This window comes from Theobroma umbraticum, unplaced genomic scaffold, assembly GCF_002168275.2.
Source record: "Theobroma umbraticum cultivar Fairchild unplaced genomic scaffold, ASM216827v3 scaffold_50.0, whole genome shotgun sequence".
Taxonomy (NCBI): domain Eukaryota; kingdom Viridiplantae; phylum Streptophyta; class Magnoliopsida; order Malvales; family Malvaceae; genus Theobroma; species Theobroma umbraticum.
This window is the reverse complement of record NW_018397261.1, coordinates 7150124-7169476: the sequence shown is the minus strand read 5'-3', so window position 1 is coordinate 7169476 and position 19353 is coordinate 7150124. Positions and strand designations below refer to the sequence as shown.

Here is a 19353-nt window from a genome sequence, read left to right as displayed (position 1 = left end):
TGAATTATTTTAAAAAATTTAAATAAACCCTTAGTCATTTTTTGTATTTAATTAAGTCTTTATATTCTTAGTTTAGACTAAACAAGACTCTATGACTAATGATTAAATAATTATTATTAATCAAAATTCTATTATCATTTTATGTGGTATGTTGATATATCATAGTGGATGATCATGTGACATGTTAACGTGATATGATGATATGGTAGGTAATATTTTTATATTTCACGTTAGTATCATATGAATATAAAATGAAAAGTAACATTTTGATTAATAACAGTTAATCAACCGTTAATTATGAAGACTTATTTAATTAAAATTAAAAATATATGAATTTAATTGAATGTTATAGAAGAATAATATTTTATTTAATTTTTTTAAAATAGTTGAGAAACTTTATAAAGTATTATGCTTTGATATCTTAAATTTTAAATTTTAATATAAAAAATTTATTAAGTATTTGATGTAAAATAAAAAAATGACATCTAATGAGGGTAAAAGATTTTTGTTCACGTGTTGCACGTTGGGGGGGGGTGGTTGGTTAATGAAAATGTTTTTCTCTAAGCTGAAGAAGAAACCCATGATTCGAATTAGTATAATAATTTACAATGTTTAAAAGTCTTAATTGCGTGGTTTACACCCTGAATTATATATTGGTAGCAGAGCCGAGCGGTGCAAAAACACTCCTCTTCTGCTGCTGTCAATTTGTCAACTGCTAGAAGCAAAATCTACCACCTAATTGGTTTGACCCATCGAAGAAGTGATTGACTTTCACGTGAAAACCGTCTCGCAATTTCTGATTATTTGGTCTTTTTCAAACGTTGTTTAATCCAAACCGATCGAGCATTTCATGGAGATTACATTTAGTTCTAATAATTTAATTTTGGGGAATTGAATGATTATGTTAACTCTAATCTGGCAAGTAACAGGGGCCAAATCATGACATCAAATAAGCAAAACAAAATGAAATTGAGGTGTCTTGTCGGACTTATATTCATGAATCATTGCGGTCATCCTCTTCGTCAATGTTTCTAATAACAAAACTGAAAAACAAAAGCAGCGAACAGCTTAAGTAGGTAATAATGTAACTGAAATGAAAAGCATGAGTTTCATTAATCAATCTATATACATAAGCATCCCCGCGTGTGAACTGTTGGCCAGTGAAATCTGAAAAGTATAATGAATACTTTTGGAGCAATTTGTGATGAAAGGAAGTGTAGTTTACTTCTGGCAAGACAGAATGTTGGACTGCATGGAAAGTACTAATGAATATGTTTTCTTGTTAATAATAGAACTCCCACAGCTTCAGGGCATCGATATTTCAAACGGAAGTTTATGATTAGGTTGCCAAACTACTGTGTGTAACGTATTAAAATGAAAAAGCACATTGCCATAAATGATAAGGTGTAATATTTTATTTAGTACAACAAGCAAGAGCAAAACACTGTAACTCAACGATGAAACAAAAGAAATGCAAATAAGGTATATATGTAAGTTAGACATAGTGAACAACGGTAACATTGTAGCTAACTATAGCATCACCGGTTGTAATATCCAACCAATGAGTTTTTGCGATTGCGTATCCACGTGCCAGCCGGAAAAGACCGGTTCCACCGACAACGGGCATCTCACGAACAGGAGTCAAAGCTGAATTTTTGCCGAGAATGCTTATAGAGCTACCATCGTATTTTCCGTCTGTGAAGCAAAAGCTCATGGCCATGATTAGGCCTAGCTCTGTCTGCCCAGCTGACCCGTAAAGCCCTTGGGCTCGACCAAGCAGCTTGGAGTTGGGATCGGGCGACTCGGTCAGTGGATCATCTGCCATTAGAATGGCTCCAAAAAGAGTAGGAGATTTTTCAGTGTCAGGGGCTTTAGCCACCCTGATGGCACTAGGGTTCTTACCACTGACTGTGTCATGGAAGTAGAATTGAAGATTGGTCACCATCTCTTGTTTGCCCTCGACCCTTGCTGCCCAGCTCTGTACGCGGAAGCTTTGAGCCCATGGCATTGCTGCAGCTAGGGAGATGATCAATAGAATGCCGCCTAACTTGGCCATCTTCACTTACTTTTTCTCTCTCTCTGGCACAGATTGGAGCCGATCTCTATCAAATATTTGAGGCAAATCTCCCAACTCTCAGGCAGAAAATGAAGGGAAAAGAAGCTAAAGAAACCTTACTTTTGAAGAATTTGCCATTTTACAAGATCTTTTATAGGCCAGAAGAAAAAGATTCAAAGGCAGGTTAACTACAACATAGGAAAGAGATTTAACTTGTTTATTTAATGGGGCCACATGTTCTGAAAGAGTTGACACTTACAATTAACATGGCAGAGGTCCTGGTCCTAATTTTTGTCGTTGGTCTCCGACCCATAAACAGTAATGGACTTGTCTCCTAAGCTTGCTTCTGAAATTTATCTATATATAGGATAAACTAACCTTGCGAACATATTTTCATTTTCATTTTCATTTGTAATTTTTTATACAGATATGATCATATAAAAAGACTGTTCTCGATATAAACATTTTCAAAAAACTTATTTGAAATAATACTAATACTTTTTGACATTAGCAATATTAAATCTTATTATCAAAAGAGGTTATCTCAAGTTCACAGTCCTCATTCTTGAAGTTGATTATTTTAACTTTCAACGGGGAAAAAGGCCTGCAGCTCATTTGCTTGCTTGTCTGCAATTTGAGTTTAGTTCAACCAAATGAGCGATAGTGCTATGAGTAGTTGAGGAAAGTTCTATGATTTTCAAAATGAAATGGTTATGGTCAATATAATGCGTAGCCACCTACTTCTTTTGTTATCTCCACATCTCTGACTTGTAGGATTGAAATCAAGAGCTCCAGAGTCCCATTTTTACCTAAAGATAGCCAAGAATTGAATAGTCTTGGTCGGCTATGCATACAAATGGGACTTTGAGAGTAAATTAACTACCTAATTTGAATGGGTGCATCAGGCTGAAATAGAGGTACATAAAATTTATACTAGAAATTTCCCTACTCTATCATATTCAACTAGATCAAACTAAGAAATTCTTTTTATATATACTAGGAAGTCGAGAGAGAAATGAATCTTTCGGATATTTAGGTTTTGTTTGGTTCATAAAAAATCTCGAAGAATGAAAAATATTAAGAAAAAATTGAAGGAAAACAAAAAAAAAATGAAGGGAACAACAATCAAATTCTTCATTTTGCTTGGATGACAACGAAAACTTTAAGGAAAATTCCTTTTTCTTTTCTATGCACCAAATAATAGAAATTAAGGGCTTTACAAAAACAGCAAAATTAAAGCATTAAATTAATGTAGCTATCAAAATTTCAATTTTTTATTTCCAATTAATTGGTATCAATCAAACCCATATTACTACCTATTACTATACCCAAACAAAGGGAAAAAAGAACTACATATGATAACCTTATATCAATTCCACTTAGATATCCTGGGATAGTAGACAATCCACTATTTCCTAGTTCCTAAGAAATTTAGGGTACTGCTAAATCTTTATATCAAATCTTCCATCCAAATGTGAATTTGAAATTGAATTCTCATGTACCTGAACTTCCTCTTTCTTTTATCTTTTGACTTTCAAATTGATGGGAGAGGCACTTCTTAACTGTTGAGTTGCGTTTATAAGTTCTGTCCATAAGCTATTGGGCTTTCTATTCTTTTTGGGTCTTCAATTTTTTTAGAAATAGATTAAATCGACTTTCATACTTTATCACTGCAATATATCATTTCAATCAAGATATATTTGGGATTTTAACATTGCAATATTTCAATGAAATATGATTATCGATAAAGTGATTGTTGGGATCAATGATTATCGAGAAGATAATATGTAAAATTTAATACATTTACAATATTTACGAAAAAGAAGAAGAAAAAGAGGTCGTTCGAGCAAAATTAGAAAAATAAGTTAGTTTCCCTTCTATTGTTAGGAGAATGTTGCTTAGCAAACGTAGGAATATTTCCACTACTTAAATGCTTGGGAATATGCCATGGAGCCTCCTTAAAGCATTGCTGGTTAAAAGCAGGTGTTATTCCTTAAAATGATTATACTATGAGATCATTTCCCTTATTGCATTTAGCTGTCACCATTCACAAAGACTAAGTTATCATCCTCTTAAAGCATTGACAAACCTGACGATTCAGGAAGGTTATTGCCTTGTGGTTATTGGGCCATTATGATAAATAATAAGTAAACAAATTCTATCAATTCTCATTTAGCTCTTTAGGCACAAATTTTCCATCATATAATTTCAGATTTCATACACCGTTTGACAGTTTAGGAATTACTAGCATTATTCCCTTTCTCTTCACATAATCAAAAGAGATATCAAATATTTCGATATTCAGTCTTAAAGTATCCTTGTACCTCATAATCGGATGTCTGTATTCCGGTTTAGTAATGGTACAGAGTCACACTGTATTCGAGAATAGCATCGCCAGTAGTAGCATTGAAGTAACTGGTCTTAATCTTGGCAAACCCTCTCGCCATCCTGAACTTACCTCTCCCACCCACGATCGCCACTTCACGATCAGCCTCTGTTACCGGATTCCTGGAGAACAAACTGAAGGAACTCCCATTAAACTTGCCAGTCGTAAAGGCAAAATTGGCGTACAAAACTATAGTAAACTTGCTAGCGTCTTGACTGGATGACAGATAGAGCCCCTGTGCGTTTCCGATTATCTTCGATGTTGGTTCAGGCCCTACCCTGAGAGGATCATCGATTGCAAACAAGCTGCCGAATGGGGTCGGGGAATTGTCTTACCTGGTGAGGTTAGCACGGGCTACCATGACTGCACTGGGGTTTTGGCCGCTGAGGATGTCGTGGAGGAAGAAATGGAGATGAGTCTTTTTCTCCACCTTTGCAACAGGCGTAACAGTCTTGGAGTGGTATTCACTATGGACGGATGGTGCGACCGTTAGGCAGAACATCATTGCCCAGGCAAAGATCATCTTTCCTTCCATCTTAATTTCTTCACAGCTTTTTATCATCATAATATATGGCTTAAATAGACATTCTGCTGGATGTTAATTGCTTACCATTTCTGACAAAAATTAACTTAGGAATTCCTGAAATTCTTAGTTGGTGATTTGGTTATATATGCCACTGTGTGGATGATTCAAGGCAGAGAAATCTGGTTGTGATATAATCCTTAAAAGAAATCAATGGTCAGTTTTGTTAGAGAAGGTAAGTACAGAAAAGCAATATCTTTGGTTAGGTTATATCTATAAGCATAAGCCAAATTGAGATATAGGGTTTACTTCTCTCTGCTTTTCTCCTGAATAATTGAAAGAAAAAGTAAAGCCTCGGCTGCACTTGGAATTGGTGGCACATATTAATCTAGGCTAAATTCAAGTCAAGGCTCATCGAAAATGATTTGAATAAAAATTAGTACTATATTTGAAACTGACATCTCTAAAGATTAATACATCTAGTTTAACATACCAACCACACGAATTGTTTGAGCAATATTAAAAGATCTTAGCAAAGTAAATACTGTAAATTTATGTGTACATTATTACCACATTAAAGTTTACCCATTTGATGACATATGTAAAGTTTAGCATCTTGATTTTAATATTGATTGATCTTTCAGATAAAAAAAATCAAAATTAGGCAACAATTATACATTTCTCAGCTTAGTTTTTCAACTTCATAAAAGCCCTTTTTTTTTAATAACTAATTCAAACACAAGATGATCTCATGCTTTGTGCTTGGATGAGCAATCTTGAAAATGAAAGCCTTTTAAATGTATCAATTTAAAGTGATAGCATTTGTAATTGATTATCTGGATAAGTACCTTCTAAAATTAAATTTTAAATATTGTAACTTAATGAGATAAATTAATTATAACAAAGAATAATGGTGTTAGAGATACATATTAAACAAAAAAGGAAAAACTCAAATTTTAATTCCAAAGTCAGATCAAGATGTTGAATTTTTTAATACAATTTATTAATCAAGTGGAGCTGTACCGTATGAGTCCTTACATAAAACTATGTTTTTTCCCCCAAATATAAACAAGAATAGTTGACTCTACAGAACAACATTTCACCGAATGAATACAGTGCCTAATAATGCAAACCTGCAGGAAGGCAATCGGGGATGAAACCTCAGTGATAGAAAAATCTCAAACTTGTCAACCATACAACCAGGCAAGAGAATATATTCTCAAAGTTCATCTTAGTAATGAATTACAGTCACGTTGTACTCAACAATGACAGTGGTCTCATTTAGAAAGTAAGTTTTAAGCAGTGCAAACCCTTTTGCCATCCTGAATTTTCCTCTCCCTCCGACCACTGAAAGCTCACGTTCCTTCTCTATCACCGGATTCCTCGAAAATATGCTTATAGAGCTGCCGTTGAACTTACCCTTAGTAAATCCGAAATCCAAGTACAACACCACCGTCGTTGTATCTTTGCTGGCCGAGACCCCAAGCCCCTGAGCATTCCCAATGACCCCTGAGTTACGCTCGGGACCTACGGTGAGGGGATCATCAATAGCAAATACGCTGCCAAATGGCACTGGTGAACTATTGTCGTTGCTTGTGATGTCAGGCGGGGCTACCATGACTGCGGTAGGGTCTGCTCCGCCGGTAGTCTCATGCAAAAAGAAGTGGAGATTGGTGACTTTCTCCACCTTGGGAACACATGGTAGGATCTGCCAGAGGCAGAGGACCAGAATCCAAGCCAACATCAATGTTCTTCCCATTGGCTCTGCTTTGTTAATTGTATGAAAGTACATATAGATTGCCCCTTGTTGTCTTCTTTGTGTCAAATGTAGATTGTACTGGTGGATTACTTCATTTGGTAAAAGATAAAGAAACAACAAAAACAGGAAAACAATTTATACTCCGAGGAATTTTTCCCTAAGGATTGATGCTATATGTAAGATGGACTAAGACTCCCTTGGCATAACCAGAAATGAAACGATTTATCGTCCAAAATATTTTAGGCATTGAGTTGACTTCTCCTGAATAATAAAAGGAAAAGAAATCCTGATTACACGTAAGAGAAGATTGGTGTATTTAGTTTGCTATGACTTTTAAATAGGAATATTTGTATAAATGCGAATCTCATCACATCATAACTAGGATATATTATATGCCAGAACACGTTTAATTTAGTTCATGTTTGTTAATCCCCGTCCTGTATGGCACGGGACTCCAAGTCAAAAAATCATGGTTGGGGGATTAAGTTTGAATTTGTTAGTTCATCATAGGTTGATCTTGTTTCTCCTCTGTCCAGAGGAAATTAGATCACCAAGGCTAATGAGGTTTACAACTTATGTTCGAAATAAATCGGAAGCTAGGGAAACTCTCTGTGATTAAATTATAAAAGTCAACTGAATGAACGTTACAAAGCAGCGGAAATTCATGATTTATGATGATGGGAGTAAATTATTAAATAAAACCTATCGCTTCAAGCATAGAAGAGAATCATCTCTCAAATATCATCTTAGTAATGAATCACAGTCACATTATACTCAACAATGAGAGTGATCTTATCCAGAGAGTAAGTTCTAAGCAGTGCAAACCCTTTAGCCATCCTGAACGTTCCTCTCCCTCCGACCACTGCAAGCTCACGCTCCTTCTGTGTCACTGGGTTCCTCGAAAACAAGATGATAGAGCTGCCGTCGAACTGGCCCTTAGTGAACCCAAAATCCAAGTACACCACCACGGTTGTGGTATCTCGGTCGGCAAACACCTCGAGTCCTTGAGCATTCCCAATGACCTCTGAGGTTGGTTCAGGACCAACAGTGAGGGGTGCATCGTCGACAACTATGCTGTTGCTGGTGCTAGTGATGTTAGCACGGGCCACCGGTACCGCTGTAGGGTTGTTGCCACCGATAGTGCCATGGAAAAAGAAGTGGAGATTGGTAACTTGCTTCTCCTTGGGAACACATGGCATGGTCTCGGAGTAGTATTGGCTATACACTGCGGCCGCGGGGATGCAGAGGAGCAAAATCCAACTCAATATCAAAGTTTTGTCCATTGGTTCTTCTTTGCCAATTGTTTGTAAGAATAGAATCAAGAACCAGGTCTGCCTAGTTAATGTATATCTATAATCAACTCATCTGGTTGTTTTTTTCTTTCTTTAAGATTGCTGCATAATCAACTCATCTGGTTGTTTTTTTCTTTCTTTAAGATTGCTGCATAATCAACTCATCTGGTTAATTACCTGGTAGGGGTACTATGGGAATATAACCTTATTTTGCCAAAGACAAGAAGTCTGATGGGACCTTAAAATTAATTATGTATGTATATATTTTAACAACAATGGGTAACAAATATTACTACTAATATTTATGGAAAAATTCATTCAATGGTGAAAATTTTGTACTAAATCTTAGTTAAATTCTTATCTAAGTGAGATATTAAAACATGCTAAAGTCACTAAAAAATTTTTAAATAGATAATTTGCTGAATAAAATCTACCAAAATCATACATTACTTTTGAATTTTTTGAATTTTAAATTTAAGTTATCAATTTTTTAATTGAGAAGTTTATTAATTTTTCATTTTTTTTTTGCAGGACAAAAGACAATGAGAAATCAAGCATGAAACAAAGAAAATAAATCCTTAATCCCATATGCCTTTGGACCATGTCAAATTTAGAGGTAGTAAAATGAAGTATTTTCATATTTAAGAAAGATCATTAGAGTGAACATATCTATACGAAGCTGAAAGTTTTTTTTTTTGTTAGACTTCCCCAAAATGGTAGTTCTTATCTACATAAATTTATAAGTCACAAAGTTCTGCTCTGGGTTCTTTGGTTAATGCTGATTTCCTCCTCTTTAAGGTCTCGAAGTCTGGTCTCTCAACTTCCACATCCTGCCTTATCTTCAGTCGCGCTTTGTACCCTTTCTCTTGTATCTTTCCTTGTCTTTCAATCCGATGTTCTGTTAGACCATCCGATGTTCCTTGTCTTTCAAGTATTTTACTACTCATATGGAAAGTCTTCTAATTGTTTTGTCTTAATAGCAAAGAGACTTTTATTACAAATAAGTGCATCAAGTGACAAGTACAAGAGATTTTTTTTCCTTTTTTTTTCTACAATAAAATACAAGAGATTGTATCAGATCATGACAGGGGAACAAACTCTGCTAACCATAAATAATTGAAATTCGAGATAGGTGAATCAGCTCAGTCCCTGCAAACTTATTGCAAACCATGTTGCAAGAAAAATCAAACAGTTTGTCACGCATACCAAAGGGAACCCACGCAATGTTATCTTAGTTATGGATGACGGTCACATTACACTCCACAATGGCATCGGGCATCGCCAGTGGTAAAATTTGCAGTGCAAATCCTTTGGCCATCCTAAAGTTTGCTCGCACGTTCTTACTGACTTCACGGTTTTGTCTCACAAAAAAACACCTCACAATTTAAAAGTGGTGTAAACTTTTATATTTTTAATATCACTCTAATACATAGTTGATGTAAGATTTATGACTCTTTTTTTTAAATCATAACATTCTTCTTTATTCGCCGTTGAGAGTTTCTCTTCAATATAAGACTTTGTAACTCAATCCGTTTAGAGTATTATCTTGGCGGTATGTGATTCACGTCTATGAGGACCGTGACACTCAGCATACCTTGGCTGGCTAACATCGGAGGCCTCGAGCATTTCCAATAACCTCTGACTTCAGGTCAGGACCAATGGTGAGGGGATCATCAGTGGCAAAAATGCTTCTGAATGGTGCCGGTGTGTTGTTGAAAGCGGTCGTGATGCTGGGACCTGCTACCATGACAGCAGAAGGTTTTTTGCCGCTGACAGTGTCATGTCAAAAGAAGTGGAGTTTGGTAACTTTCTCCACGGCACGAACATATGGCTCGACCTGGCAGTAGTAACATTGGCAACATGCTGGCGCCTTGGCAGTGCAGAGGATCAGAAGCCAAGTCAAAATCAATCTTCTTTCCATTGTTTACTTCTCCCCTGCCTTAGAAATAATGGGATTGCATTACTATGCATATTGTAAGGGTATAATAGCACTTACATGTATCTTAATAGCCATTAATTAGCCAATGATTATAATTTAAAGAAGCAATATATACTCCCATCATATTGTTTTATTTAAATTCAATTCCTTGTTTAATTTGTTGAGGTTTTGAAATTTAAATCGATTCTCTCTCTCTCCCTGTTGTTGATGGGCGGTGATAAAAAATTTTTTAGCAGTGATGGAGCTTTATAAGAAAGAAATTTAATTTATCTGTTACAACTGGTTGGTGCCCCGAATCCTTGTAAATCTTATTTAATTAAACTGGTCAAACTTCATGTGAATGGTGCTTTGCGTCCATTCCCTCCCTTCTTTATTTTATTTTGAAGAACGATAACTTACTTGTGATAAATATGATTAAATAATCATGATTCATGCCATTGTTTAACTGCGAACAGTCTTGTTCTTTTTGTTGGAAGACAGACAAGAATTTTTGTTTTTGCTTGACAGCGAAATGAATTATTTTGGAATAAAGTACAAGAAATAAGCGATGAATACAAGATGAGAGAATAGACCAGCACAAGACAGGGCATTACAGTCACAAAAATCGAATCTCAGTGATGAATCACAGTAGCATTACACTCCACAACGGCATCACCAGTTGAGAAATCAGCGAAGTGAGTCTTAAGCAGTGCAAACCCTTTGGCCATCCTGAACTTTCCTCTGCCTCCAACAATGGCAAGCTCACGCTCCGTCTGCGTGATAGGATTCCTTGAGAACACGCTGATGGAGCTCCCATTGAACTTACCCTGAGTGAACCCAATATCCCAGTAAACCACCAAAGTCAACACGTCTTGGCCGGTGGAAGTCCAGAGGCCTCGAGCATTCCCAATGACCCCTGACGTTAGGTTAGGACCCACGGTGATGGGATCATCAGTGGCATAAACGCTGCCGAATGGGATCGGTGTGTCGTTGAAGGCGGTGGAAAAGTTAGGACGGGCTACCAGGATAGCAGTGGGGTTTTTGCCGCTTATAATGTCGTGAAAAAAGAAGTGGAGTTTGGTGACTTTCTCCTTCGGAGGAACATATGGCTTGCTATGGGAGTAGTAACCTTGGCAAGGCGCCATGGCGGTGCAGAGGACCAGAACCCATGTCAATATCAATCTTCTTTCCATAGCTATTTTCTCCTTTCTCTCTTAATTACAAATGATGGGAATGAACTGTATTATGCTTATTTAATTAACCCTCACCATCCCTAGTTTATATAGATCATAGAATTGCCTCCTTTGGTCAAATAATATAGTAGAACTCTTTGTATTCATTAGGCTTTCCTTTGAAGAAACAAATGCGTTTGTACGCGGTCCATCCACCTGTCCTCCTTAGCCAATATGGGCAGCGCTGCATTACGTCGAATGGAGGCAAATTGACCCATTCAAACATTTATAAAGCACTACATATTTTCAATGATAAAAATTTTGATAATTTTTTGCACAATCAATTCAGACGGCATGTAATACATTCTATGGGGCTGCTATCTCTTGATTTCTCTCCTTTTTTTATTTGTAAACTTTTCTCCATTATTTTTTTTATTACAACAAAAATATTCTTATTTTTTCTATTATATAATCACACATGTAATGCATGCAATGATTTTAAATTCCATTTAAATGAATTCTTATATATCACGGATAAACTTGAGAATATTTCTTAAATTATACTATTGGACATATAATATATATATATAATTTTTAATTCAATTTAAGTTTACTTGTCTCTCTCTTTGATGAATGGGAAACAATAATGGAGCTTAATTTCAGCAAGAAATTCATTCGAATTATAGTTGACATTCGTGATTGTGACGTGGAGTCGTGCTAAGTTTTGGGTTGATTTTATCCATAGTCTTTATCTGTTACAGCTTGTTATTTGTAAATAAAAAATTACTTTAAAAATATAATTTATTAATAATCCATAGTTTGTCCCTTTCGCATTTGCTAATCACAGACAACAAATTTTTTTTGGGGTACATGACAGAGAAGAATTCATATGAAAATGTTAGCAATTTTTATTCATGTTATGAGATCTCAGTGGAGGTTTCAAGGAGAAAATTGATATTATGGATTACCCTTATATCTTTTTCACAACAAAGAGAATTTTTTTGGGAAGGATCAAACCAGCTCATAAAAGGGGAATAATCTCTGCCCTAAAGTGGGTTAAATCCCAAACAATTGAACGTCATGATATATCAATCAGCTCAGTCCCTACAACCTGTCAACGCCTGGTAAGTAGTCAGGCCAGGAGCCAACTTTATTGCTAGGGAAAAAACCAAAAACTAGACAAACATGGAAGAGAACTGACAAAATGTCATCTTAGTGATGAATCACAGTCACTTTATACTCCACAATGGCATCACCACTCGTAAAATTCACGAAGTAAGTCTTAAGCTTTGCAAACCCGGTCGCCATCCTGAACTTTCCTCTCCCTCCGACCACCGCTAGCTCACGCTCCGTCTGTGTAATTGGATTCCTTGAGAAAACACTGATAGAGCTACCACTGAATTCACCCTTAGTAAACCCAAAATTCAAGTACACGGTCAGAGATAAAACGTCTTGGCCAGTCGATACCGAGAGGCCTTGAGCATTTCCAATGACCTCTGATGTTAGGTCAGGACCAACGGTGAGTGGATCATTCGTGGCGAACACGCTGCCGAAGAGCCCCAATCTCACGTTGAAGGCGGTTGTCATGTTTGGACGGGCTACCATCACTGCAGAAGGGTTTTTGCCGCTGATAGTGTCATGTAAAAAGAAGTGGAGATAGGTTACTTTCTCTGCCCGGGGAACATAAGGGACGCCGTCGGAGTAATAACCTTGGCAACACCATGGAGTCATCGCCGTGCAGAGGACCAATATCCAGACCACTATCAAACTTCTGTCCATTGGTGATTTCTTAGAAATAACGGGATTGTTCTACTCTGATTATTCTACGGCTAATGAACCCCCCACGTTATTTTGTTCTCCATTCATTGAATATGTATCTCTTGATTTCTCTCCATTTTGTTATTTATGAACTTTTCTCCATTAATTTTTTTATTAAAAAATATCTTTTCTTATTTTTTCTATTATTTAATCACATATGTAATACATGCAACTATTGTAATTTCATTTAAATAAAATATTTTTTTAAAAACATCCTTTTTATATATCGCAGAAAATACACTAACGAGATCTACCAATATAAAAATTGTGATTTAAAATTTTACTTTTATACGTCAAATTTGAGAATATCTCTTAAATTATATTATTAAATATATATTTATATATATTTATATATATTTATAAAAATATATAAATCAACACGACTTTAGAATTCAATCACAACAAGTTTTTAACTTGTATTCAATTTGTTTAATACTTGTTTATAATATTATAAAAAGGTCTGTTTGTTCTTGACTTTTGTATGGCTGCATAGTGCTGACAGGCAGAGGCATGAAAAATCGTTATTCTACCAACTTCTTTAGTTATATTAACAATGACGGGACTAAAACATCTGACCTAACTGATGACTTATTTGTTAAAAACAACATTAAAAAGGACAATAATTGAAATCACATGCCTGGTTACTAGTAAATAAAACATTTATTATAAAAGTATAAAAAGGTAAAAATATATAGAAACTGCCACATAATAATATTCCAAAGCTTGTCGCATTTGCTAACCACTTACAATAAAGAAATTATTTTGGATAAAATATGCGTATTTTTTTATTTTTTATTAAATTATATATAAATTTATTAATTTTTAAAATAAATATTATTTTTTAAACATGTAGATGATGTTAATACTTGAATGTGAAATGTGCTAAAATATTTTTCTTTCTTAGTTCACTTTTTTTTTCTCCAACCTATCGACGGTGTTTTTTTATATGGATCAATCATTTCACAGTCAAATTTGATCATGAGATGTCAAATCTGATCGGATCTCCCTGGGCTCTCTTGGAGAGCACTATGTGCCTCTTTGGAAAGCCCCATATCTAACTCTCTAGTTGTAGGTGGTCGATGGAAAGAATTTCTTTTTGAAAAAGATAAAAAATTTAAAATAAAAATTTAATTTATATAATGTTAATTTTTAAAATTAATGAAAGATAAAATTGTTTTAAAAATATTTTTATATTATTAAACTAATATAAATATTAATAATTGACTAATGGTAGTATTTATGTGTCGAGTGAAAATATTCTTCTAGGGTGAAGTAGTTATTTTGAAATTTAATGGATTAAGGTGTATTTATAGTCAAAAATCAAGAAAATTAGCATATTTTACTCAATTATTTTTTATACATAACAAAGAAGAAATTGATTTGATCATGATGTTGGGAAGTCTAAGTGCAGGTTTCAAGGAGAGAATTGATTTTATTAGAAAATATCAAATCAGCTCATAAAAGGGAAATAATCTCTGCCCTCAAGTGGGCTAAACCCCAAACAAATGAACATCATGGTATATGAATCAGCTCGGTCCCTACACTCTGTCAACGCCTGGTAAGTAGTAAATGCAAACCCACCATAAGCAATCAGGGAGCCAACCTTATTGGTAGAAATAAAAAAGAAAAAAGAAAAACAATAACTAGACAAACGTGGAAGAGAACTGGCAAATGTCATCTTAGTGATGAATCACAGTCACTTTATACTCCACAATGGCATCACCACTCGTAAAATTCGCGAAGTAAGTCTTAAGCTTTGCAAACCCAGTCGCCATCTTGAACTGCCCTCTCCCTCCGACCACCGCTAGCTCACGCTCCGTCTGTGTAATTGGATTCCTTGAGAAAACGCTGATAGAGCTACCATTGAATTTACCCTGAGTAAACCCAAGATCCCAGTACACTGTCAGACATGGAACGTTTTGGCCAGTCCAGGCCCAGAGGCCTTGAGCATTTCCAATGACCTGTGATGTTAGGTCAGGACCAACGGTGAGTGGATCATCCGTCGCGAACACGCTGCCGAAGGGAGGCGGTGCTTTGTTGAAGCCGGTTGTCATGTTTGGCCGGGCTACCATCACTGCAGAAGGGTTTTTACCGCTCAGAGTGTCATGTAAAAAGAAGTGGAGATAGGTTACTTTCTTTGCAGGAGGAACATAAGGGACGCTGTTGGAGTAATAACCTTTGCAACACAATGGAGACGTTGCCGTGCAGAGGACCAAAATCCAGGCCAATATCAAACTTCTGTCCATTGGTGATTTCCTTAGGAATAACGGGATTGCTCTACTCTGAATAATCTACGGCTAAATGAACCCCCCCAGGTTCCCTGGTTTATATAGAGCATTATAGTATTACCCCCTTCGGTCAAATATAAAACCTTTTATGGTCTGTCGAACTTAAACTAAAAAAAAGTCAACTATGTGATATTGAAAGCAGCTCGTGCTTGATGTTAAGCAATGATAAGGTTGGTAACTGAATCGGGCTTCTTACTAAATGAGACAGACTTGCGCAGGACGTACAGAGAAGCATTCCAAATTCCCAATCGTCAATTGTTTTGGAAATGAAAAATAGCAGGGAAAAGTGGACCTTCTTTGGGTGATTCTTCTTTTAGTTTTGATTCTTTGTCTCCGATTGGTTTATCATTTATCTATATCTATCCTCCAAGAGTTCCTATCACAACAACTTTCCTTGGACATTCCTTTTGTTGTTTTATAGCATTAAAACACATAAGGCTTGGTAAATCAGCATTGAATATCAATACTAAAGCATTAATGAAAAACCAGAAAACAGAAACATGAAGCTGGCAGTGTAAGACAGAGAGATGCTGTAAAATAAGGCTAGCTTGCCTTCTTTCATTTACTTCTCATATATATATGAAGTACAAGATTTACAAAGTCAACCTCGTATTCTTCAATACATAAAGGACTTAACTAATTTAATAAAATAATATATTTTCTCACATTTTTAATTTTGTGCTTAATAAATTTAAATTTTTTTTTATCACTTCTTAATTCTTACAATATTATTAATTCTCAACTATTTATCCTATTTTCAATTAAGTAATGATAATATATATTTAATGATCTTTAATACCTTTTTTTTTCTCAACTATTTTCTCTGTTTGCAATCAATTAATGGTAATATGCATTTAATGATCTCTAATAATTTTTTTTCATATGTATAAAACCAATTATCTTGTTTTATTCAATTTATAATATCTACTTTTGAATTCTTTTTTTTCTCATTTTCTCAATCTTCTATTATTTTTAATTTTCCTCTAAAGAATATGCAAAAAGTTTGTTATGTTATTATCTTAATAAAATCGTATGCCTTATTTGTTGTTTGCAATAAACATTCAATAATTAAATATTATTGTTTTAATCTTTGCAAACTTTTTTACTTTAGTTTAGAGTTTGTATTATATTATTTTGTTGTCTCTATTTTATGTGATAGTTGATTTATTGAATTATAAATTTAATTAAAAATTTTAATAATTTTTTTTTTTCAATTTCAATAAAAAAGTTCTCATTTGAATATTTAACTTTAAGCCTTCTAGGTTATTGACCTGCCAGCAACCCAAGGTATGATTCTCCATGTTGCCATTGACTTGCTTCGATCTTCACAGCAAGCCTTACTTCAACACCTTTCGCTTGTGGATATTGGATTGTTTGCAAAAATAGAAATGATAGATTTAGCTCGAAGGCCAAAAAAACAAAGTCACTTTTTAAAAGGACACCCTCTCTGGTTAGAAGAAGAAGAAACCTGAGAAAAGAAATATTTTAGGCGATTAATGTAAGCCAGCTGAGCAACACAGCCCTGTAACAGAGGTCGAATCGGGTGGGGATATCCAGAGGAGAAATGCCAGAATTTTTAGAGAAGCTGAAGCTACTTGGGCAGCGTGTGGGGTTGGTTTACGAAGGCAGCAGGTAGTCTTTTGTAGATACTCTTAAGCTGATGGAAGAAACGGACCAGGAGCTAAACACGCAGTAAAACGTCACTGCATTCCGTTTATGGGGTATGTTTTTACCTCTACTTATGAAATTCTTAACATGAAACGTGAGAGGCATTGGGAGAAAGGTGAGAGGTATGAAAAAACTTATTAACAGGGTTAAGCCTGACTTTGTTTTACTGCAAGAAACTAAAAAACAATTGGCTGAGGAAAATTTTAATTCTAAACTATGGCGGAATACTGAGATGAAGCCATGAAGGTCTGTTTTGCAGGGTTTAATAGCGCATCCGAGGGGCTAATTACCATGTGGAATGACTTTTTGTTTTTAGAATTGAATCATGCTTGCAGTCTCATTGCTTCATGCCTTCATCCAGCTTATTTTGGATAGGTCGAAGAATAGAATTTTCGATGCGGTGTGGGAAACATTGATGCTCGAAATGTTGATAGAAATAGGCAGTTTCTTTGGGATAACTCTGCAGGATCATATCCCATAATCCAATACGATGGTGCCTTAGTGGGGACTTTAATGTTGTGAGAGATCTGGATGAGAGTCTGGGGAACCATAATAATGGTAGAGCTATGGAACTATTCAACGAGTTTATCAACACTGTTGAATTGGTTGATTTATCAATGGTTGGTGGTAATTCTCATAGTGTAATAACAGAGTTGACCCTTCCTTTAGCAAGGTCGACAGATTTCTTGAGGAACTGGATATATTGGATTGCAATCCAAATTTAATTCAAAAGTGTCTCCCCTCTTCTTTATCGGATCACAATCCCATACTGTCTGGTTAGAGGTAAAAAGACATGTTTCTAGAGGAATGGAAGGCGATAGAAAATCCTGAGAGTAAGGAGTTATGGTGATAATGCAAGGGGCATCAACAATGGGGTGAAATGCAGAGAACTTAGGAAGTTCATCATCAACAACAATCTGAACATCCTTTTGGTACAAGAAACAAAAATGAAGCAAATTGGAGACTTCAGAATCAGAGGCTTGGGGTTCACAGATGATATTAAATGGACTATAGTGCCATCAAATGGACAATCCGGTGGTCTGTTAATAGTGTGGAATAATGCTGCATTTGTTAAAAAGGAAATTGTGATTGATCAGAACGTCTATGTTAAATGAATTTGGGCTATGGCCTATGGAATAATTTAATCTCCTTGATACCTCTGGAAATATTCTAGGAATTTTCTCAGGACCAAATGGCACTGCAGAGCCCAATTATAGAGAGCCATGTATGATCAAGGTGGCTTTGGAATTATTTACAAACTCTCCTTTTGCAGGCTTAAACAATTGATAATTGAAGCAGACTCAAAATTGGTGGTAACCTGGATTCTTAATTCCTCCAAAAGACCATGGCAGTACTGGAAAATTCTCCAGCAAGTATATCTTCACCGGGAAGCCATTGGTTCTGTGTTTTTCTGTAATGCATACCGAGAGTTCAATTCATATGCAGATACTCTAGCAAAACGGAGAAAACTTATTTGTTGCATGGCTTTGATTTGAATGAAATATTGAGGACGTTATGCAGATACAACCTATAGCTGAATGTGTGCAGGGGAGATTGCAAAATATGAAACTGAGATGCAAGAGCCATGTCTTGTAATCTGGACCCAGATGGCTTTATGATGATATGTAATATGTTGGTTGAACAAACAGTATTGAAACTTGTATTGGGTTTAATTGGGTGTATGAGCTGAATTGGCATAAATTGACTGTATATGTTGCATCCTGACAAACCGCTTTTATTCTATTTCAATGATAAGCTTGGCTAAACTTAAAAAATAAAAAAGAAGAAAAGGTTTAAAAAGATAGATTATATTTTCTTAATTTCTCTTATTTTTAAAATAAATTCATGTTATAAAATAAATGAATCAACACGACTTTAAGGTTCAAGTTGTACTTAACATTTATTTATAAATAATGACGGATCAAAAACATTTGACCGAACTGATGAATTATTTGTAAATAATGACAACAATAAATAGGACCTATAAAGAAAAGAACATTACAAAGGAAAATAATTGAAAACAATAGCCTCGTTACGTGTAAAATTCACGAAGCGAAAATATATAGAAATTGCTACATCATAACCCAAAGTTTGTCCCTTGCGCATTTGCTAACCACAAACAACAAAGGAACTGTTTTTGGGTACATAACAGAGAAGAAATTGATGTGAAAGCGTTGGTAATTTTTATTCATGTTAAGAGATCTGAACGGACGTTTGAAGGAGAGAATTGATTTTATGGATAACCTTTGTTTCTTTTTAACAAGAAATTGAATTTTATTAGGACAGATCGAATCAGCTCATAAAAGGGTAATAATCTCTTCCCTGAAGTGGGCTAAACCCCAAACGATTGAACATCATGATAGAGCAATCATGGAGCCAACCTTATTGGTAGGGAAAAAAAAAAACAATGACTAGACAAACATGGAAGAGAACTGGCAAATGCCATCTTAGTGATGAATCACAGTCACTTTAT

General features: G+C 35.3%; 2 protein-coding genes and 6 pseudogenes across 2 annotated transcripts; all 8 read right to left on the bottom strand.

Moving 5' to 3' along the window:
* Nucleotides 1-1393: 1393 nt before the first annotated feature.
* LOC110418431 (dirigent protein 23-like) lies at nucleotides 1394-2239 on the bottom strand. Its single transcript, XM_021431156.1, has one exon. It carries the CDS (start codon nucleotides 2054-2056, stop codon nucleotides 1496-1498), a length of 561 nt encoding a protein of 186 aa, XP_021286831.1. The 5' UTR covers nucleotides 2057-2239; the 3' UTR covers nucleotides 1394-1495.
* Nucleotides 2240-4407: 2168 nt separating this feature from the next.
* LOC110418570 (dirigent protein 15-like) lies at nucleotides 4408-4977 on the bottom strand. The gene is given in 1 exon segment (XM_021431332.2): nucleotides 4408-4977. A coding segment is annotated over 1 exon segment (570 nt).
* A 1219-nt stretch (nucleotides 4978-6196) lies between these two features.
* On the bottom strand, nucleotides 6197-6733 carry LOC110418375 (dirigent protein 4 pseudogene; annotated as a pseudogene).
* Nucleotides 6734-7470: 737 nt separating this feature from the next.
* On the bottom strand, nucleotides 7471-8007 carry LOC110418553 (dirigent protein 4 pseudogene; annotated as a pseudogene).
* Nucleotides 8008-10314: 2307 nt separating this feature from the next.
* Nucleotides 10315-11206, bottom strand: LOC110418362 (dirigent protein 4 pseudogene; annotated as a pseudogene).
* An 877-nt stretch (nucleotides 11207-12083) lies between these two features.
* On the bottom strand, nucleotides 12084-12978 carry LOC149527133 (dirigent protein 4 pseudogene; annotated as a pseudogene).
* Nucleotides 12979-14556: 1578 nt separating this feature from the next.
* On the bottom strand, nucleotides 14557-15170 carry LOC149527132 (dirigent protein 4 pseudogene; annotated as a pseudogene).
* Nucleotides 15171-18967: 3797 nt separating this feature from the next.
* The window catches only part of LOC110417857 (dirigent protein 4 pseudogene), a 942-nt pseudogene continuing 556 nt past the window's right edge, over nucleotides 18968-19353 (bottom strand).

What these genes read in the sequence shown, in the direction of transcription:
- LOC110418431 (XM_021431156.1), bottom strand. Translation starts at nt 2,056, where the DNA reads ATGGCCAAGTTAGGCGGCATTCTATTGATCATCTCCCTAGCTGCAGCA.